The sequence below is a fragment of the Leptonychotes weddellii genome, chromosome 12 (assembly GCF_054177405.1).
Source record: "Leptonychotes weddellii isolate Sample4059 chromosome 12, ASM5417740v2, whole genome shotgun sequence".
In the NCBI taxonomy this organism is placed as follows: domain Eukaryota; kingdom Metazoa; phylum Chordata; class Mammalia; order Carnivora; family Phocidae; genus Leptonychotes; species Leptonychotes weddellii.
In genome coordinates, this window is record NC_138380.1 from 33,812,996 (window position 1) to 33,831,674 (window position 18,679).

The 18,679-nt window shown below is 41.7% G+C and overlaps 1 protein-coding gene across 6 annotated transcripts in view; it reads left to right on the forward strand.

Annotated features, from left to right (window-relative positions):
• Positions 1-18,679, forward strand: part of DOCK4 (dedicator of cytokinesis 4) — a 417,063-nt gene that overhangs the window by 263,658 nt on the left and 134,726 nt on the right. For all 6 annotated transcript variants that reach the window (XM_081800230.1, XM_081800232.1, XM_081800233.1 and 3 more), the window contains 2 exons: positions 2,637-2,743; positions 14,059-14,215. In XM_081800230.1, the coding sequence (XP_081656356.1) occupies positions 2,637-2,743; positions 14,059-14,215 (264 nt within the window). The remainder of the gene's footprint in view (positions 1-2,636; positions 2,744-14,058; positions 14,216-18,679) is intronic.

The following is an 18,679-nucleotide window of genomic DNA, read 5'->3' on the forward strand; positions in this document are numbered from 1 at the left end:
TAGAAGGAGAATCCAGGAATAGAACCCAGGAAGTTAATAGAAGAAAGATTTTCAAGAGAGGATTGATCTGCTCTGCCAGGTGCCAGTGATAAATCAAATAAGTGGAAGACAGAGGGATTATCACCTAGTTTGGCATCATGGAAGTCATTGAACCTAACAAGTGGTCTTAGTGGATTTGTGGTGATGGAAGCCTGGCGTGAGTGAGTCCAGGAGTGAGGTGGAGGAAAGGAAGGGCAGGCAGTAAGTACAGACAGATCTTTCCAGAAACTTTGCTCTAAAGAATACAAGAGAGCAGAGAAATGGGATAGTAACTCTAATGGAACGGTGGGTCATGGGAGGGTTTTTTTTTTTTTTAAGATGGAGTTCTAAAACATGTTTGGTGCAAATGATTTGGTAGAGAGGACAAGCTGATGATGTAGAAGAAAGAGGGGTCAAGTGTAGGAGCAGTGCCCTTGAGGATGGGAAGCATGGGGTCCAGTGCTCTGGGTTAAGCGGACAGTTCAGGCATAGTGCAGGAGGGCCCATGCAGGTGGGGTAATGGGCAGAGCGTGTGGGAGCCCTCTGTGCATCTGCTGAGAGTAAGGGACATGCTGAGGTATTGGCAGCTTGAGAAGGGAAGAGGATGGATGAAATCCCTATCTGGAAAAGTGAAAAGGTGAGCTTAGAAAAATGTGGCAGATTTGCCCAGCTCAGGGCCCATCTCTGGTTAATGTGCATTCATTAAAGTGAGGTTAGTATGGTGCAGGTGTAGACTAAGGTGCAAGTTGGGTATCAGCCCAGTACAATGTTAACGTTACAATAATGAGAAACATGGAGGGGTAGCGGGTAGAGAGGGTTCGAAGTGATTAGGAGGATGAAGCGTAGAAATGGGAAGTGAGAGCAGAGGGGCATGGAGAGAGGGTCAGTAAATTGGAGGTCCCAGGACACAGTTGTTGGAGTTAGGGTATTAGAAAGAATGGATTGGAAAGTTAGGAGGTGGAATCCATAAATGTAGGATCTTCATTAGTAAAAGAAGGCGTCATAGTCCATTCAACTTAGGCGTCATAGTCCATTCAACTTACTGGCTGATCTAGTGGCTCAGGACAAAAGGCCATGTACTTTAAACTTTGGTATTTATTTTTCTTTTATAACAAAAGACAAATTTGGGGAAACTATTGCTTTGTTTCTTACCTTTGCTAATTTATTCATTCACGAAATCTTGTTACCCTCCCAAATTAAATACCAAAAATGACACCAAAAATGTGGTCACATAAACTTAGGAAAGTATTTCTAAGTAAGTCTCCTCCCCTAAATCATAAGTTCCATAGCCAGCACTCTCACTGATGTAGAAATCTCATCCTAGAGATCTTCACTGTGATTTTCACTTAACAGTGATATTTTCCCAGTTTCTCTCTGGGGTTGAAATTAATGACTTTAGAAGAAAATCGTTTCCTAGAAGCACATTTTCAGGGATGTCCTAATGCTAGGGGCCAAAACCAGCAAGCCAAAATTACTGTTCTCTATGTGGTGTCCCACTTCCCTGTGGTTAAATGCCAGAAGCAATCATGAGGGAATGATGTGTTGCTAAAGTCTCCTGTTTGATCTTCAAGGTCACCATATCTAACTCCTGCTAGCTCAGGCCTTACTGCATCCCAGAGCTGAACTCTTCTATCAAGTATAATGCTCCACTTCCACACCTGTGTGGGAAAGAATAACCGTCCAGCCCAGGATAGGCTGCAGACCCTGGAATTCCTCCCTGCCCATCTCAATACAAGGAGACAGTCCAGTAGAACCAACCAATTTCTTTTAAAGCTTTCTCCATTTTTGGAGAAAAGGAAAGTTGGTGGAAAGAACTGGAATGGTACTCGAAATCTAGAGCAAATTACCTGATATCATGCGATCTCAATTTCCTTCTTTGTGAATAATGGCCAATGATCTTTGACCTTTCTAGCCATTGTAATTCTTCATTAGGCATCTGAAAACCTCATTGCCCCATTTCCAGCTTCCAGAATACTACTGTAATAAGCTCTTCTTAAGCTATAGATAGCAGTTCATGTTTTTTATCCACATGTCTAAGATCCCAGGGAAGTAGCTTCCACAGGGCTCTCTGTCTTCACACACGTGGACATAGGGAAAGTTCTATTATAGGCCAAGGCAGAGCTTAGAAACTACCTTTGCATGAGTCGTAAACAAAACTTTGAATTTCACGTCCATTCATTCACTTGTTCGTGGATTTAACATATACTTAGTGAGAACCTGCTATGTTCTTGGCACTCTTTGAGGACCAAGCTTGAATAAAATAACGTAGAATCCTGCCCTCAGTGATGCTTACGGCTGGGAGTGGAGGGTAGGACATGAAGAGAAAAAACAGGCAATCCAGAAATTTTTGTAAAAAACGTAATTTCAGATAGTGAGTCCCATGATGAAAATTCATCAGGCAGTGTCCTTTGCAGGCTACAGGGCAGGAATATGGGTTGGAGGGTGGCTCCTATAGATAGAGGTCTCATCACAAAGCTGCTCTCAGTTGTGTAGAGGGAACTGGTGAGTGTGGGTTGTATTTCTTGATGATCAGGCTTGTTGGCAATCTGTGAGTCAGAACACAAGTGTGTAAGCAGACATTTTAAAAAGGAAATAATTCTTTCTCTCTTTTCTCACAGCAAAGGAGAAAGGAGAGAAGAAACTGTTTGGTTTCTCCTTCGTCCCTCTGATGCAGGAAGATGGTAGGACTCTTCCAGATGGCACTCATGAGCTCATCGTGCATAAGGTAACATCAGTCAGATGTTGGCGACGGGCTGTGATAAACAGGGCTGAATTATTAACTCATTATCTTGTTATCACTCTGGAAAAGAGAAGAGAATGACTGAAAAAAATACTCTTTTGGAAGATTGTTGGCAAGGAGTGTGTCTTTTTGAAAGGATGGTCTCTGTGTTCTGTGTCATTCTGAAACGTGTTTTAAAGATGATTAATATCTTTATCTTAACTTAGGTGTAGATGTTTGGGAAAGTCTCTATGTTGACCTTAAAGTTCTTTCCATTGCTGTGAGAGGATTAAATAACCTTACAAATAGGTTTTTAAATATTTCCAGTACATACGTGCTTTCGGTACCGCCCCAGGAATAAATTTAGCAGGGTCATCATTGCATGTTTCTGGTTTGCTGCTCTCACTAAGCAGGCAGAGATATGGTGGTCCTCTGTCCGGACAACATCAGCAGTTGTTACTTTCTATTTTGTGCATCAGGAATCGTCGTAAAAACATTGGGAATGAAGTATACTGTAGTAGGCAATAAAAAGAAAGTTCACAAAACCAGAGCTCCTTAGAAGTTATCAGGGAATACTAGTAATAATGAAGTATACTAGTCACTGTAAAATACAGAATTAAAATACACAATTTTCTCCAAAATACTTCTCCGTTGCATTTCTCTGTTTCTGTAATCACATGACATTCCAGGCTCTTACCAGCTTGCCCCTGAGCTAAGTGGTCCTGCCCACCTGGCTCTTGTCTCCCTCTGGTCCAGATTTCAGCAGCCGTTGGGGTGACCCATGTAAGGTACAGGTCTAACGGGGCCTCTTCTCAATTTAAACCCCGTAAAAAAAACTCCCAATTGCTGAGAAAATAAATCTCAGGCTTCTCAGGATGTTCAAGGCTTCTGACTCCCAACTGCCTCACCTCTGAGTGCTTCTGTTCTTGATACCATGGCCACATCCAGCTCTTTCTAGTTCCTTCCCCCACTGGCTGCTGGTTCTCCTTGCTATGACTTTGCCCTTGGCACCCCTAGAGTCATGCTTCCCCTGCCTCTCTTCGTGGCTAACTCCGCTCATCCTTGGAGGCTCACCTTGTCCACAACCTTCATCAGAAGAATGGTCCTCACTCCCCGGCCCCCACTCCCTGTGTTCCTAGCTGGCCAACTGCCCTCCCCTGAGTTCTGTAGATATCTGCACACATCTCTTACCATTGTACTCATAACACTGTCCCCTAATTATCTGATGCTCCCTCAGCTTACTCCAATAGATTTAGGAGTCCCTTAAGAGTGAGAACTTTGTCAGGGGTTCCGGCACACCGTAGGTGTGCAGCAAAGATTTATTGAATGAATGAAGGAGATACAAACAAAAACTTCCCTTACCTTTGGATTATTGCTAATAAAATGAGTGTCAATGCACAACACACCTGGTCACTTCTGCTGGCATGCACATGGTTATGTATGTGCATGTTTCTTGAATCATTTATTTTCTAGTTATTTGTTCAACACATTTATCAACCACAAATGACAAGTCAGGCACTATCCTAGGTTCTGGAAATGTAGTGGTGAACAAAACAGTTCAAGTCCTTCCTGTTTCTGGCATTTACGTTCTCTCTACTTCAAAAATGGACTTCAAGATGCTTACAATGTTAAAATACAAAGGAAAAGTATCTTAATCAGTAAAGCAAACAGAGGATCTCAATGTACTAGGTACCTGAGATGATCAGTTTATCTCTCTGTTAGGTGGGAGGTGCCTTTTGTGAGATACATGACAGGCAATGTCTTCAGCTACAGTTTTCCAAAAGACATATGGTGCTTTGTATGAGTGTTTGTGATTTTGCCTCTGTGTAACATTAAATCTTGACTCAGAAAAGGCAGGGTTAAGTTAATTAAAAGTGAGCTCCAGTTCTCCCACTAATATATAGAAGAATGAATCACTCTTATATGGCACATCAAGTGTGGACTTTCTCACCTCTGGGTTAGACAGTGTTTTGGGGCAGGTGCTAAGTGTCCAGTCAAGTCCAGATTGACTCCTCTAAATGAATACAAATAATGCCAAGATTCACAGTTGGTTTTTAAAGACATCCATATTCTTAAGATGCCAGGAGGACAGGTAGCAGGCCTTGCTTCTCTACCGAAGTATTTAGGAGTTCAACTGGTATCGATTCCCAGACAGAGAACCATTCTACTCTGATATCGGAGTCCTGTCGGGTGCCGGTTGGCAAGGGCAAACTTTTCTCAGAAGCAGAGCTTTGAACCTGCTCATGCCCTTGTACAAATTTTCATGGAGTATTCAGAATTCTGATCCATAATGCATAGGAAAATTTATTTATTTGAGCTTGAGCAATTTAAAAGGCACGTGTTCCCAATGATCTTTCTGAACCACAAAGGAGGCTCAGGATGATGTCTGTAGATTGTCTAATTTTGGGCAGACCTACTTTGAGGGGGCCCGTCAGGAAGCATTAGCTCCACAGAAGAACCGTAAGTAGCTGTGTCGTCTTATGATTAGGGTTATTCAGTGTTGCTTATTTAAAGAGGTGTGGGATTCTCGCCAAGTATAACAACTTTTGTTTTTAGTCTAGTTGATGCCATGATTTTCTTTTTCATAGTACTGAGCCAGCAAGTTCAGTTTCAGCCTAAGGCCTCTTGTAGTGTAATGATTATAAAACCGTATTATGAGCATAATGCTTATCCTTCTTCTGTCATGGGAGGAAGGCATGCAGCCTGCTGATAGTTGCAGCCTTGAATTTACTATTAAAAAAAAAAAAGTAGAAAAGAGAAAAAAAAAAAAGGAGGAGGAGTGGTTTCAAATCATTGAGTAGAAAAAATAGCCCATGTAATAAGTAGTGTTGAGATGACCATGATAGGTGTTGGGGGAAAAGAAAGAACTGGATTTCCTACCTTGCTTCTTAGACCAAAACAAGTTCCAGATTAAAGGTTTAAAAAAAAAAAACAAACTTGTATGAACCTTAAAAATATGACTGAACATTTTTATAACATTGAGATAAGGAGGGCCTTTCTAAGAATGGCTCAATGTTAGAAATCAGGTACAAAAAAAAAACCTTGTAAGTTTGACTACATAAAATTTCAAACCTCTTATCGATAAAACTATCATAATCAAGGCTGAGAGAGACACATGACCAACTCAAACAGTTGCAATGCAGCTTACAAAGGGTGTCTGTTCCAGGTTGGCCATGAGTTACTACAGATTAGCCCCGAAGAGAGCTGTTTACAAGATTTTACCATTCTACCTACCCAACCACTTCCCCTCTACTTAGCAGAGAAAACAGAAGCCATCAGACAGGAACTTTCTTAACTTCCCGTGTTCTCTCCTTTGCCACCTGCAAACTTATAGGCATCCTTCCCTTCCTTCCTGCTTCCTGTCTCAGATGATGGGATAAGACTCCTCTCCAAGCCTAATTCTTCCACCTGCTTCCTTCAGGATCCCCCTCCTTCCTGACTCCCAAGAGACCCCACTCTTCCTCCTGTGACTATATCTGTTTCCTTTCTTCTGGCAGGATTCTCTCAGATCATAAACCTGCTCAAGCCTTTGTCTTAAAAACAAAAACAACAAAAACCTTTTTAAATGACCATACACTCCTTCCCCTGCCATCACCGTCAGTCTCCATGAAAAGCTGGTCTTCCCTCACCGTCTCTACTTCCTTGCATTCCATTTGCTCTTCAGGCTGCTTCTGTCCCCACAGCTCAAATGAACTTTCTCCCTCGTAGTCACTAGTGCCCAACCTGGGTCCCGTAACCCCTGTTTTATTACTCAGCGTGAGAGAAATTAAAAATGAAACGCCTATAACCTTTTAAAAATTAGAAGTAAGCTGATATGCTTAGCATAGAAATGTGCCATGCTGAACAGAAAAAAGAAAAAAAGGCTAAGATAACTTAATAGGTGGACTTGGTCTTAGCACTGAGGCTATTAATGGGACATCCAAAAGCCCCTTCTTTCTTACAAATTATACCAGGACATCGTCAGTCTTCCCAAAGTGGCTAAAGCCACTGGCCACTTTTCAGAATCTTTCCTTACTTCCTTTCAGCATGTAACACCATTGATGACCCTTCCTGAAAATCCCACGTTCTTTGGTCTGTTCCGACAGTGTTCTCCTGAGTTATATCCTTCTTCTCCTTTGAGGACCCTGCTGTCTTTATCCACACCGTACACGTGGGTGTTGCTATGGATTTCATCCTTGGCCATCATCTGTGACTCCTCCGGTCTAAAACCATCTCAGCTACTTCCATGGGTTTGCTCACCATCACGTCTCTGTTGCTGATGGCCACACTGGCTTTCCAGCCCAGAGCTTTTACCAGCCTACTGACCATCCACAGCTGGCTTTGCCAGGGACACCTCAAACTTAGCAGGTCCCAAACGGAGCTTTTCTCTTGGGTTTTTCCTAATTGAGAGATCTCGGGCAGTTCCAAGGCTTTTTTTATATTGCAAAATCCCATGCTCCAGCCTTTACTAAGGTACATATTGTCTGAATATACCTGAACTTTAACAACAACAACAAAAAAAAAGGTGTTTTTAAGATATTTTAGACTTACAGAAGAGTTGCAAAAAATAGTACAGAAAATTCCCATATACCCTTCACCTAGCTTCTCCTTATGTTAACATCTTACATAACCTTAGCATATTTATTGAAACTAACCTTTATGCGGTACTTGAATTTCACGAGGTTTTCCACTAATGTCATTTTTCTGTTTGGGAGTCCAATCCAGCATCCCACATTGCACTTAATTGCCATGGCCCTGGAGTCTCCTTTATGTGCTTTTCTTCTCCCAGTGCCTTGATAGCTACCATTTCTTCCACATAAAAGGCCTTTTCCTCTCTTGCCTGCTTGGTGAGCCTCTTCTTCTCTGTGACTGAAGGCAGGCAGCCCCTTCCCCAGCAGGGCTGGAATCCAGTGGCCCTTATCACAACTTTGTCATGGGTACTAAGTGCAGAGGTCAGAGGTATCATGCCCTCAGGGACAGGGACTGTGTTTATTTCCTTGGTACATTTTTTTTTTTTTAAGATTTTATTTATTTATTTGACAGAGACAAAGTGAGAGAGGGAACACAAGCAGGGGGAGTGGGAGAGGGAGAAGCAGGCTTCCCGCGGAGCAGGGAGCCCGATGCGGAGCTTGATCTCAGGACCCTGGGATCATGACCTGAGCTGAAGGCAGACGCTTAACGACTGAGCCACCCAGGCGCCCCTCCTTGGTACATTCTTAATACCAAGTTAAAGGACCGACAAATGGAATTTAATAAACTTTTAATAATATCATCCAGGATGGCTAATCATACTGAAAGAGTCGCTAAAGAAGGTATTTTGCCACCACAACTGTTTAAATCTGGTTGTGATTAACTGGTAAAATACAGTTCCAACTGGATTGTCTAACGTACTGTATTTTTAAAAATTAATTCAGTACTTTCTGCAGTACAGAAATTATAGACCCCTTAAATTGATTAATGTACTATGAATTTCCATACCAGTTTATTTCTGCATAAAATATAGATGCTCATCGCTCGGTCACATAGTTTGTATTACTGCAGATATGATGTTTCTGGAACACTGCTCATGACTGACCATTGCAGCTCTCTTTCACATGTCTAAAGTGGTGGGAAAAAAAAAATGGCCTGGGGAATGACGCACCATCCATTGCTTTGCCAACTGGTTTTAACCCTGGGCAGAGGAATAGACTGTGAGTCAAGCGGTGTCATCTTAAAAGCTCATTGAGACCACCACTGTTTCCCAAAGCCTGCATTTAGTTCTTCTGTGAGAGTCTGAGCACATTTCTCCTGTCAGGTCTGATTTCAGTCTCAAGTGTAGTAAAGCAGAGGGCTGGTTCTCAATTCTTCCTCTCTAATTTGTAATAAATTAACTTCAAGCCATTTTGAGATGACTTGCACAGATCCCAGCCTATCAGAGGAAACACAGAGAATTGTCCTTTACTGTGACAGTGACATTGTTTTGTTCCTCTAATCTGGTAGCAGCCTCAAGGGGCTGTGGTCATGTTGCCTTGTTTCTCCCAGAAGGAGTGGCTCAGTTCATTGTTCCATCATCTGTCTCTCATCATATATCCATCACCCCGTAATACATTAGCAGTGTCTGTCACGAGGGAACGGGGAGGACAGTGTCTTATTATTCTCATGTCCTCACTGCCTTGTTCCATGTCTGCACCGGATGTGATGAAAAAAGTTGTCCTTATACCCAAACCAAAACAGTTGTGCGAGTATCCCCGGAAAGCAAGTGATTTGTATTTAACCACTCCTCTCGTTAAGGGGTGTAACTGGATCTGACTGTGGTGACAAGACGCCTTCTCACCTGTATGCACTAGAGCTTCATGGAAGGCTGTAGTGTTACGGTGGTCAGTCTCAGACTTACAGGCTTGCAGACACTCAGCCACGGCTCTTTTGTACCAGTATTTCTGGTTAACGCATGGGCAGTGCCGCACCATCCTTTTCCAGCTTCCTTTCTGTGACTTAATGGACTCTTAGCCTCAGAGTGGGGGAGCGGGGTTGTTCCCTTCTGTTTGGTTTCTCCACTCCATACCCTGGCTCGGAATTGTACTCCCAGCACAGTCCCTTCTCCCACCTGGCTGAAGAACGCTTGAGGAATTTACTGGTGACTCTTTCTTCCTCACTGCCTGGCTTTTGCTAATCAACCATGCATTTCCTCATAAAAGGCTGGAGAACCTTCTTGGCTTCAGCTCTTGCTGATACCTGCCCCTGCCCTAGAGGGCTCCCTTCTGGAACGCCATTTCTCTTCTTCACTGCTCCCCAACCCAGTTTCTCTACAGTTGATTCTCTTTCATCAGATGAATCGGCAGATGATCTCTAACTCACCTGTTGTGTCCCCAAGCTCCTGTGTCGTGCCTTATCTGTTCCTACCTGGTCTTGCTCCCCATTGCCTCCATGTCACATGATCCTCCTCGCTCCGTGTGTGGTTTCAGAATAGAACCTACCCATCTCGCTGTAGGGCTCATAGGTGTATTGGACATAGCCATTTCAGCTCCACAGACCACTCTGAGCTGCCTCCCAGGGTGTCTCCCACAAACACACCCTTTTTTTTGAAAACTGAACTTTTTGGTCTTTCTTAGCCTTACCCACCATTCAGTATGTTACCTGTAAAGCAATAAATGTTTACTTCATTATAGCAAAACTCAAAACTTGGTGAAAACAACATTTGAAGGAGGCACTGTTCCCTAGTAGTTTTGAACACAAACTTGGGTTCAAATCCCGACTCTGACACTTACCGATAATGTGACGTCGAACACGTCACATGGCTCCTCAGCTTACAGTGTCCTGCTTCATGGGGTTGTTATGAGAATAAGAAAATGCACATAAAGTGGTTTGCAGTGCCTGGCATGTAGTAAACCATCATAAATGGTAATTGCTTGGATTGCTTTTCAAGTCTCCAGTGTTTGTATGATGTGTCAAAGGATGCGCGCTAACAACCTCAGGGGACAACAAAAGATATGCTGTGAGATTGCTCTGTACAGTTTCTGGAGGCCACTTCAGCTCTTCAAAAATAGATTAAAACCTCCAACTCTGACCCCATACCTAGCATTATCTCCTTTGACTGCTACTGGACAAAAAAAAAATCAGTGTCGAACTCCTGGCAAATGTTATATCATCAAAAGTTTCATAGAGACCCAAGAGTCATTATGTGCTTTTCTTTTCTGAATTGATGGGGAGAATTCTCTTCACCTGCTCTTCCTCTACGAATACACGCAAACACACGCACACACCCACACACGCACACACACCCAGTATTCTTGGCGGAAGATCTTGAAATAACTTTTGTGTCCTAATATTTATGTTAATGGTTATATTTATACTTGACTGAGAGGGATAGACTAGAGCTGTAAGAATTGTCAAGGTGTCCAATGAATCATGGAACACTATGTCAAAAACTAATGATGTATGGTGATTAACATAACATAATAAAATTTTTAAAAATGTAAAAAAAAAAAAAAAGAATTGTCAAGGTGTCACACCTCTCACACACTCAAATGCTGAGGTGTTGACGCTCCCAGGCTGGAGGAGAGGTGAGGTGAACCAGGGCTGGTGGTGCTCATCTGGCCACAGTGATCGGCCCAGGAGAAGGCAGCCAAGTCTTCTAATCACAGCGCTCCCTAAGGACGTGACACGGCCACCATATCTTCAATCACAGAAGTGGTCAGTCCCTGACTACCAGTGGAGCTACATGAGCATAGCAAGCAGAAATGCTAAGGAAGGTGCCGAAAGGGCTCATGAACTAGGCCATTATTTGATGGGTGAGGGAATAAGAGCTCTATCTATAAGAGCAGAATTTCTGTGAACAGTTGGAGCACAGCATGCTAGGGCCAGCTCCAGCTCCTGAGGAGAAGGCTTAGAAATAGCTGGACGGGGGGCGCCTGGGTGGCTCAGTCATTAAGCGCCTGCCTTCAGCTCAGGTCATGATCCCAGGGTCCTGGGATTGAGCCCCGCATCGGGCTCCCTGTTCGGCGGGAAGCCTGCTTCTCCTCCCTCTCCCACTCCCCCTGCTTGTGTTCCCTCTCTCGCTGTGTCTCTCTCTGTCAAATAAATCAATAAAATCTTAAAAAAAAAAAAAAAAAGAAAAGAAATAGCTGGACGACATGTCCGTTGTGTTTGCACGAGACCTCAGTCACAGTAAGTGGTGATTAGACAGATGGAGCACAAGACAGGCAAGGGCCGGCGGACCAGAGCGTGTTCCTGACCCCACGGACCAGATCCAGGTAGGAAATGGGGGCAGCGCGGGGTGCTGTGACTCGTTGTGGTCCAAGCCCTGACACCAAGAACAAGACGGGAGGGGATGGCAGTCAAGGGTTCCTGAATATTACTTTGCCTAAGCACTTTTTCTGAAGAAGGCATTTGAAGTGTTCACTTTGTAATGATTCTCTAAACCCTATATGTGTGTTTCATGCACTCTGCTGTCTCCATGAAATATCTCCCAATAATAAAAGAAAGCATTTGGAGTTGTAACGCTAGAAGAGAATTATAGAGGCTGTTTATTGTGTTTATAGGTACTCCTGTTACTGGGCAGGTGTGCTAGTAAGAACATCTTGCCGTAGTCTGATTCTGTTTCTTTAAACTTGTTAGGTCTTTCCTAAAGATTTATTATTTAAAATTAAAAAGTATTTTATGAATCACACATAGTACTCTAGAATGCCAAAGGGATTCTGTGCTTAAACTCCTGCCTGTTACCAAGACACTAGCCTTGAAGATGTTTAAGGAAATAAAGTTCATGTGAGTTTTAAAACTTACACTCAAAATAACCTAAGTTATACCAGTTCTGTATCTGTTAAAATATTTTTTTTCAGAATTGTAATTTAAAATCACTTTTATCATTACAAAGAAGTATAGAGATAATTCACAATAAAAACATAATACTCTCATTACCTGGGTGATTTTAACTATTAATCCTCTAACGTATATCCTTCTAGATATTTTTTTGCGTGGGTTTTTTACCCAAATGATATTATAGAGCAGTTTTAGGTTTATAATAAACCTAATAAATTGAGAGGAGGATATAGATTTCTCATTTGCCCCCCTGCTCACATGAATAGCCTCTCCCATTATCAACCTCACTCACCAGAATGGTACTTTTTTTTTTTTTTTAAACCAAGGATGAACCTACATTGACATACCATAATCACCCACAGTCCATAGTTTTTACCTTAAGAATCATTCTTGGTATAGTACATCCTATGGGTTCGGACAAATGCATAATGACATATGGCCATTATAATATCATACTGCCCTAAAAATCCTCTGTGCTCTGCCTATTCATCCCTGCCCCACCGGCCTCTAGCAACCATTCATCTTTTTACTGTCTCCATAGTTTTGCCTTTTCCAGAATGTCATATAGTTGGAATCATACAGCATGCAGCCTTCTCAGATTGACTTCTTTCACTTAGTAGTATGCATTTAAGGTTTCTGTATGTCTTTTCATGACTCCATAGCTCATTTCTTTTTAGTGCTGAATAGTATTCCATTGTCTGGGTGTATCGCATTACCTACTGAAGGACATCTTAGTTGCTTCATAATATTTATATTTTGTAACCTACCTTTTCAGTTAATGATTTTCTAATCACTATTTTTTTTTAATTTCATCTAGAACTAAAGTCAATATATAAATTAAAAAAAAATCCTTTTCATCAGGTTGATCCGAATCTGGGACCACATGTCGCGTTTGGCTTAAGTGTTGGTTAATCTAGAACAATCCTTTTTTCTTACAACATTGGACTTGAAGAGACAAAGCCAGGCATCCTGCAGAAAGTGCTGCCTTCGGGGTTTTTCTGGTCGCTTCCCTATAGTATTGTTCAGCATGTTGTTCTGTCCATTGACTATGAAGTGGAAGTGAAAGCTGTGGTTGTGGTAGATTCAGGTTCAACGTCTGTAGTAAGAATGCACTATAGATGATAATATGTATCTTTGCATGGTCCTGTATCAATGTAGTGACAACCTGATCCCCCCACCCCCACCATGCGTGTGGTTATATTTGTCCTCCTGCCACTGGGAAGTAATCTGTGTGTTGGTACACTGGCGTTGTAGGAATGTCCAATTCTTTTTTTTTTTTTTCCAAGTAAGCTTTACGCCCAACGTGGAGCTTGAACTCATGACCCTGAGATCAAGTGTCACATGCTCTACCAACTAAGCCAGCCAGGCACCCCAAATGTCCAGTTCTTTATCCAACAGTTTTCCTGCTGATTTTAGCATTAAGTGACAACCTTTGACTAAAGAATTACTTTAGGGATATGAAACTATATTTTCTAAATCCGTAATTCCTTTTACATTTCTTACCTGGTGTCTTATGTGAAGTAGAGATTTTTCTCACATGGTAGGACTCTTAGAGGACCCTGAAAAACAGTTTCCTTTAATTACCAATTTTCAAAGCAAGGAGCTGTTCAATAGCAGCCTCAGATGAGATGTTGGAAGAATTGAAGCATTTTTTTTAAATGCTGTGGTCACTACAAATATGATTTTTCTGAGTACTTCCTGTGTATCATGCACTGTGCAAAAGGCTTTATGGAACCTAATTCTTATGACAACACACCAAGGTTTTAAAGATAGAAATGGTGATCTGGAGTGGCGAGATAACGTGATAGAGTTACTCCTGGGAGAAGGAGCAGAACTGGGATTTGAACCCAAATCGGTCTGAGCCCAAAATCCGTGCTTAATTCCTTCTCTCTCTTTTTGCTGTATCTTATTTAAAAGCCAATTCTATTTGTAATCCCGTGTGGAATGTTTCCCAGTTCATAAACAGTAGAAATGGAAATTATGCTTAATAATTTTCATGAGGTCTCTTATCCCTCCCTTTTTTATGTTGTTTTTAATATTTTTAACAGTGTGAAGAAAACACAAATCTTCAGGATACTACCCGCTACCTCAAACTTCCTTTTTCCAAGGGCATTCTCCTTGGAAATAATCATCAAGCTATCAAGGCCACAAAGGAGTCTTTTTGGATAACATCTTTTCTCTGTTCCACAAAACTCACACAGAATGGTAATGTATAATGCTGTTTTATTTGAAAGCTCTTGTATTTACACACTCCTGTGAATTTTGGTAGACATGTTTAATAAACACCAGTGTTCTATTTAAGAACTTTGCACTAGAAAAACTGCTGATCCTTCCATCTGTGATCTCCAGTAAAATGGAAACCTTTGCGACCCAATGGCCTATTAATGCATGTAATTTAAAGACTTCAAAATTATCCCAGTATTGAAACCCAAGTGCACAATGCTTCAAAACCAGCTGCTTTTTAAAAAGAAGAGAGGAAGAGACAAAGAACACCACCACCTTAATCTCTCTTGTTTTATAGCCCATAAACAGTGCTAATTGCAGGCTTTGGAATAAAGGCTGTTTTTTGTTTAATTAGATGGATATTGCTTTTCTATTCTACCATACTTTTTATGTCAGTGATTGTTTAGCAAGTTATGATTAATAAAACAAGTTCTTCTCCTTGGAAAATTGTCATGAAAACATGATCTGTAATGAAGGAAGGAAATGAAACATTTTTGAGTTCTTCACGGTTGCCATATAAGGCTTCTGGCTAGTATTCTGAATGCCATATTAATAAGTCAGATTCATTATGTTGAGGAGAATCTAAGGTATTGAATCTCATAAAGTGTTCCTGTGCCTAAACATCGGTAAGCGCTATTAGTTCTTTCTTCTATGTCACAGAACAGCATTTGTGGTAGGAAAAGTATTTCTTCTCTTAGAACATGGCCTCAGAAAAGATGTAAAATGTCGCACTACAATATTGACCTCTTTTAAGATACCTTTCAGTTCCTCTTGCCGTGCTGCCATATCTATGTAGGACTTTGGCAAATGATCCTTTCACATTTGTATTAGGTTTGTTTTTCCCTTCCAAAAGTATTTTTGGAGAAATATTTTTCAAAATCAACTGCATATTTTTAGTAAATTTGTTTGAAGGTAGCCATCACCAAGTTAAGAAACATCAAGAGTTTATCCGTATTCAGTGATGAATGATTTTACTTAGATAAAAACTTCACTGACAGAACTCTATAAGGTTCATAAAGCTTTTACCAAACCTCTGGTGTTTTTTATGGTGCCAGTCTACCCTATGGAGATTATGAAGATAAGAAAATCAACCTGCTGTTGACTCCCTTAGACAGAAATTGTATTTATCCTATGTGGATTAGTTGTGTGTATGTCATAGAGCCTAGGGTTCACATTTAACTAATAGCCTCTGGTAGAATAATTTCAAGTTGTATTAGTTACCTCTCACTGTAGGAATAATTACTGTAAACTTACTGGCTTAAAACAGCAAACATTTATCATTGAACAATTCGGGAGGTCAGAAACCTGAGATCCTTTTCATTGGACTAAAATCAAGGTGTCAGCAGAACTGCATTTCTCCTGGAACCTCTAGGGAAGAATCCTTTTGCTTACCTTTTTTAGCTTCCAGGGGCCACCTGCTTTTCTCATGGCCCCTTCTCCGTCTTCAGAGCCAGCAGCATAGCATCTGGACATGGTCATGACTCTGACCATCTTCTATATCTTAAGGATCCTTGTGATTACATTGGGTCCACTGATATGCCATGATAGTCGCCCCTATTTTAAGACCTTTCACTTAATCACATCTGTGAAATCTCTTTTGTCATAAAAGGTAAACATATTCACAGGTACCAGAGATTAGGACATCGACCTCTGTGGGGCCACTATTCTGCCAACCACACAGATAATCCTAGCAAGAGCTTATCTGCCATCAAAGTATTGGGCCCTGCAGACTTAACTTGTTCTTGTTCTCGGGTTTAGGACGTTAAACAGAATTGTGAATGTAAAACAGAACCAAATCCTAAAAATTAAAAGTTGCTACTTTGTAAAAGCAGAGGACATTTTCAGGTAGATATGGGTAAATAAACCTATTCAGAAATCATTATATAAACATCTCACTATATGGAGGGCAATGCTTGGCTCATTTTTGGACACTGATAAGTTCTTAATTATCATTTGACTTTGATTAACCTTGTCAGTGTAACACAGCTCAAAATGAACCAGGGAATCCTGTGTTTCAAAGAGATGGGAAGGAGGAAGGAAGTTAGTTGATCTTTCTGAAATTTACATGCTAGACACACATTTCTGTGTAGAAGTAATCCAGTTCCAAATTGGAATTAAATTGCTTTGTATTCATTTTACTCAAATTGGAAAATATGCAGATCCCATTTCCATTACAATTGGGCATTTAGCAAGTGATACAGTCTCTAGGAATAGTTTCTTATAGCAGATTTGCATTTCACGATCCCTAAAGTGTGTCTCTCTGCACATATTCTGTACTCCAGTGTTGTTCAGGGCTAGCGTACCAAGGCCGGAGCATCCTGCTGACATCTGTGACTGCCAGACCAAGGAGATATTTTAAGCTTCTTAAAAGTAGGGGTCAGGGAGGAAATTATTTTACTTATTTGTTTTCTTCCTTGGGCTGTTAAACACAACTTTTTAAAAAGTTTAAAAATAAAAACAGTGCTTAAATTTAGCCTAACAGTTAATTGTAAAGTTGCCGACTTCCCCGCATCCCCTTCCCCCGCAAAATAATGAGTGGTTCGTTCATTCAGTCTCTTCCTGAGAGTGTGATTTAAAATGAAAAAAAAAAAAAGGAGTAGGGATTATGTCATCCACCTATTTTCTAGCTCTTGGTATGTTCAAACATACAGTATATTCGCATTTTCAGCAATAGGTCATAGCCCCCTCCTTCCTCCGCACACACTCCTCACGCTGGGCTGTGCCCTGGGTGCCCCTGCAACCGCCTTGTTCTGAGGGGCAGGCAAGAGAGGAGGGAGATGGAGGGGGAGCTGGAACGGAGGTGGAGTGGGCAGTGAAGAGTGAGTGGTAGGGGTCATGCGTTGCAGAACTGTAAGAGAAGATGCCTGGGCAGGAAGGCATCCTGCGGTTGGACGCAGGAAGTTAGGAAGTCCATGGGAGGGAGGCAGCAAACAGACGGGAGAAGAATGCGGTGCTCCCTCTGGCGACGTCTCCCTCTGTGGAAATACCTCCTATTCTAAATAGAATCAATACTTTTTAAAAAGGTCCCAATCGTACATCTAGGATGTCTGAGTTAGACATGAATATTAAACATTTTCAGGTTTTTCCTCTATGAAAATACTATAAATTTCTTTTTCACAGTCATTATTTTTAAAATTCCTTCATTTTTCTAATTCTAAACCGTCCTCTTATCCCTGTTTGATGTAGATAAGTATTTCTATTTAATACTAAATTTCTCACTTTTAAGTCCTTTGTGATGCTTTTCTCTTGAATCTGGCTTTGGTGAAGGTTGCTTCTCTTTCCTCTGAAGATACGCTTTTTCTCATCTCTCTTCACTGCATCATCTTTCTTTTTCATCACAACTACTTCTTCCTTGATTTCTTGTTTTTGTTTTCTCCTGGGTTTTGATTCCATGCTGGTCTTTCTGTCTCTCAGCAAGTCCTGTTTGGGTTTCTCCTGAAACGAGTGCTTTCAAGTGGACTTCACACTGTTAAGCCTGGAAAATCCTTCCTGGCTTCTTTCTTGGCTGTTCTAGTCTTTCAACCCCACCGAGCCCTGGGAAGCCAGCCCTGCCAGGTTCCCTTGCCCTGTGTGCTTCCTGAATACACAAGCCTTGTCAGTTCTTACCTGCTTTCATTGCCTTCCAGACACGCTTGTCCCCCTGCTCCCTCTGGCGCCTAGTGAAGCTGGCCACCATGTTCAGGAGCCTTTCTAACTTCTGCCCAGGAAAGCTGAGGGAAGGATTTTCTCCCTCGCCAGGTGAAGAGGTTCTCAGAGGACCCTGTTAGACTCAGGCCCATGTCTTGTCAATTTTGGAAGGGGAGGAAATTGAAGACCTGGGCCCTGCACCTGCCCAGAATCTGTTATGATGGATGATGACCATGGCATCCAGGAACTGGCCCTCTCAGGTCCACGGGCTCACTAGATGATCCAACAGTTGACCAGACTTGTCATCCTTGTGCAGGGACCTTCTAGTCCTGCCAGCTTTGGGTCACGTTGTCAAGAAGACCTTCATTGCCAGATAGAATTGGTTGCTAGGCAGAGTGCTGTGTGTTGGAGGCACAGATGTGAATAAAGCAGGTTTCTGACCCTCAAGAAACTCCCACTTTGGCAGAAGAGGATTCAAAAACTATTTATCAGCTGCCTGCTGTGTGCATGCTCTGTACCCTTGCTGGGATACCATAGGGCCAAATTCGGCATGGTGGCTTTTTTTTTCTTGGAGTTTACAACCTAGTAAGGGCAAAGACAAATAAACAACTGAAATCGTGAGGTCAACGCCACTGTGAGTTGAGAGCACAAAGCAGAGACAGTGAGCTCAGTATGGACATTTCAGGAAAGACTTCCTGGATAAAGCAACAGCTAATCTGGGAACTGAAGGATAAGTAGGAGTTTGTAAATCAAGAGCATTGGGAAGGGAGAAATAATTAGAATACATGGTAATAAATGCCATCTTAGAGAGCTAGTCGT